This window comes from Teleopsis dalmanni, chromosome X, assembly GCF_002237135.1.
Source record: "Teleopsis dalmanni isolate 2A chromosome X, ASM223713v2, whole genome shotgun sequence".
Classification (NCBI taxonomy): domain Eukaryota; kingdom Metazoa; phylum Arthropoda; class Insecta; order Diptera; family Diopsidae; genus Teleopsis; species Teleopsis dalmanni.
In genome coordinates this window covers 29,804,040-29,806,388 of record NC_051848.1, presented here as the reverse complement: position 1 = coordinate 29,806,388, position 2,349 = coordinate 29,804,040, and the positions used below count along the sequence as shown (strand labels likewise).

Genomic DNA, 2,349 nt, shown 5'->3' with positions numbered 1-2,349 from the left:
CTTTTAATATACTATGTACTAGGAAATTAGTATATCGTTTATAAAGTTAAAATTTTCGTCGAATTCTTCAGCTTCTAAATAAAGTATGTGATAAATGTATATACTATATATAAATAATAGTATATTTCGTGGAATATGTTTACTTTCGTTTTTTAAGCGTACCTTAAAACGGTTTTTAAAATACTTTAAATTTATTTTAATACTATTAAAATATATACAGTCAAAAGAAACAAACAGAAACAAATTCATTTAAAACTAAACCAATGGGCCTATTTACACTATCATGAACGTAACATGAACATGAACTTGAAAATCGGTTAGCGATAGCACAGAAATTTAAAGTACTCCGTATTGAAAGGTAAACATAAACATAACAGTGCATATGTATGCGTGTCAAGCTAAAGAAACGCAGCAAATTTTATTGCGTGAAATTCATGAACTCAAATTACACTCTCTTCCCTCTCTCTTCTATAAGTAACCGGTTTTTAAGTTCAAGTTCATGTTCATGTTAATGATAGTGTAAATAGGCCCATAATAATAAACATAACATGGTAAATACATGACAAAACATGTTTATTGTCGTCACAGCGCATCAAGTACAAAATATTTAATGTTGGCAATGCCGACAATTTTGCGACGCTATTTTGTCGAACATAGAGCAAGACCGAGTACCGCGAATTTATAAGCGCGTGATATATTTTAAAAAACTTTGGGAAAAGTCACTGTAAATAAGCTTCTTAAATAAAAATTCAAGCATCTAACAAATATCTTCACATTTTAGTTTAGTATTTTCGGAAAAAAAATATTCCTGATCGCCTCAAGCACAAAAAATAAAAATGGGCTTAAATATTGACAATTTTTTAGAAGACCAAAGTAAAGTTGAAAGATTCGAATGTCCGGTGTGCCTTGATGGGTATGAAAACCCATCTACAATTAAAGTTTGCGGGCATACCTTCTGTAAGGCATGTATACTAGAATGGAGAGAGCGCCACAGCTCCTGTCCAATGTGTCGCTCCAGTTTTGGTTTGGGGGACTTAAAGAATTTCAGAGGGAAGCTGTACAACACTTATCTGAACTTTAAGCTAAAGTGCGACAACGAGGGTTGCATGACAATTATAACAGTGGGTGGGCGAAAGGCTCACCTTAAGCGTTGTGCTTATAAGCCCAAGCCAGAAGACTAGTTAATGGATCTTACAAGAAAATTTCATCTCTTACCGAAAAAAAACAAAATTTATTTTTAAGTCTTTAAGTCTTTATAACACAAAATTTTGAATATTATATTATAACAAAAGCATAATAGTTAAGATATACTTAACTAAGATACATTTTATAGTACATTAGTAATTTTTTCATTATATACTTTATAATAAAATGGTTTGAATTTTTGTTGGTAAATACAATTATTTTTGTAATTTATAAAATAAAAGTAATTAAACCAAGAGATATTTTAATAAATAAAGAACAAGTTAACAGAAGTAGCAAGATGTTTTTTAATATTGCTAGTTTCGTCTAAAACTGAGTATTGAGCAATAATTTGGTTTGGTTTCCTTTATCATCAAATTTTTTGGTTAGCAAGAATTTTGCGTGCATAACTTTTTCCTTCTCCAATAACTGAAAATGAAGCAGAAATTTGTTTTGTTGTAATATTCACAAACTTTTATTTAATGAAAAACTTTACCTTTAGATAAATGCAACTCGCATTTGCAATGGTTGTAACTTATAGGTATCTTATGGATCTAGAAAATGTTACCACAATTTCGCTGGGTTTTCAAAAATGTAGCATCAAATTTTTTAAACAATGAAAAGTAATTTCTGCGGTGTCTTGTCATTATATATAAATATTAGAACAGAGTCAGGCATCTTTGGTGTAAGTTGTATAAGATATGTTATTGTAGTTTGCTGATAATTCAAGGTCACGTCCTCTTCTGTTTATTTGTTGACTGTTTATTTGAAACATACACACGTCATTCAGTTGATAATAGGTGTATGCTTCAGTTTGTGGTGTAAGTTGCAGTTAGAGGCGATGATGGAGATAGCGTTTTATTTTTCGGTAACGAATAGTAACGCTTATGGCACAACAAATTAAATACTTTTGAAAAGCTGTACGTTTAGCCAAACCAATTTCTAATATATGATAACGATTCAATAGTGCTTCACTATATTCAACCGAATTTCCGGAAATATCATAGTGATTGTAGTCACATTCTTCAAACTCAACAATTCGCGAGACTATTTGTTTCCAACAACAATGGAGTGGGGTATAGATTTCACGTTTACAATAAACACACTTGCCCACAGGGTTGGGTTTGAAGGCACAACGTTTGAAATGAGATTTCAGGCCGCTAATTG

At 31.1% G+C, this 2,349-nt stretch overlaps 1 protein-coding gene across 1 annotated transcript; it reads left to right on the top strand.

Annotated features, from left to right (window-relative positions):
* Window positions 1–664: 664 nt before the first annotated feature.
* LOC119662789 (E3 ubiquitin-protein ligase NRDP1-like) lies at window positions 665–1,230 on the top strand. Its single transcript, XM_038072544.1, has one exon. The coding sequence runs from the start codon at window positions 837–839 to the stop codon at window positions 1,179–1,181; it is 345 nt and encodes a 114-aa protein (XP_037928472.1). The 5' UTR covers window positions 665–836; the 3' UTR covers window positions 1,182–1,230.
* Window positions 1,231–2,349: the final 1,119 nt, after the last annotated feature.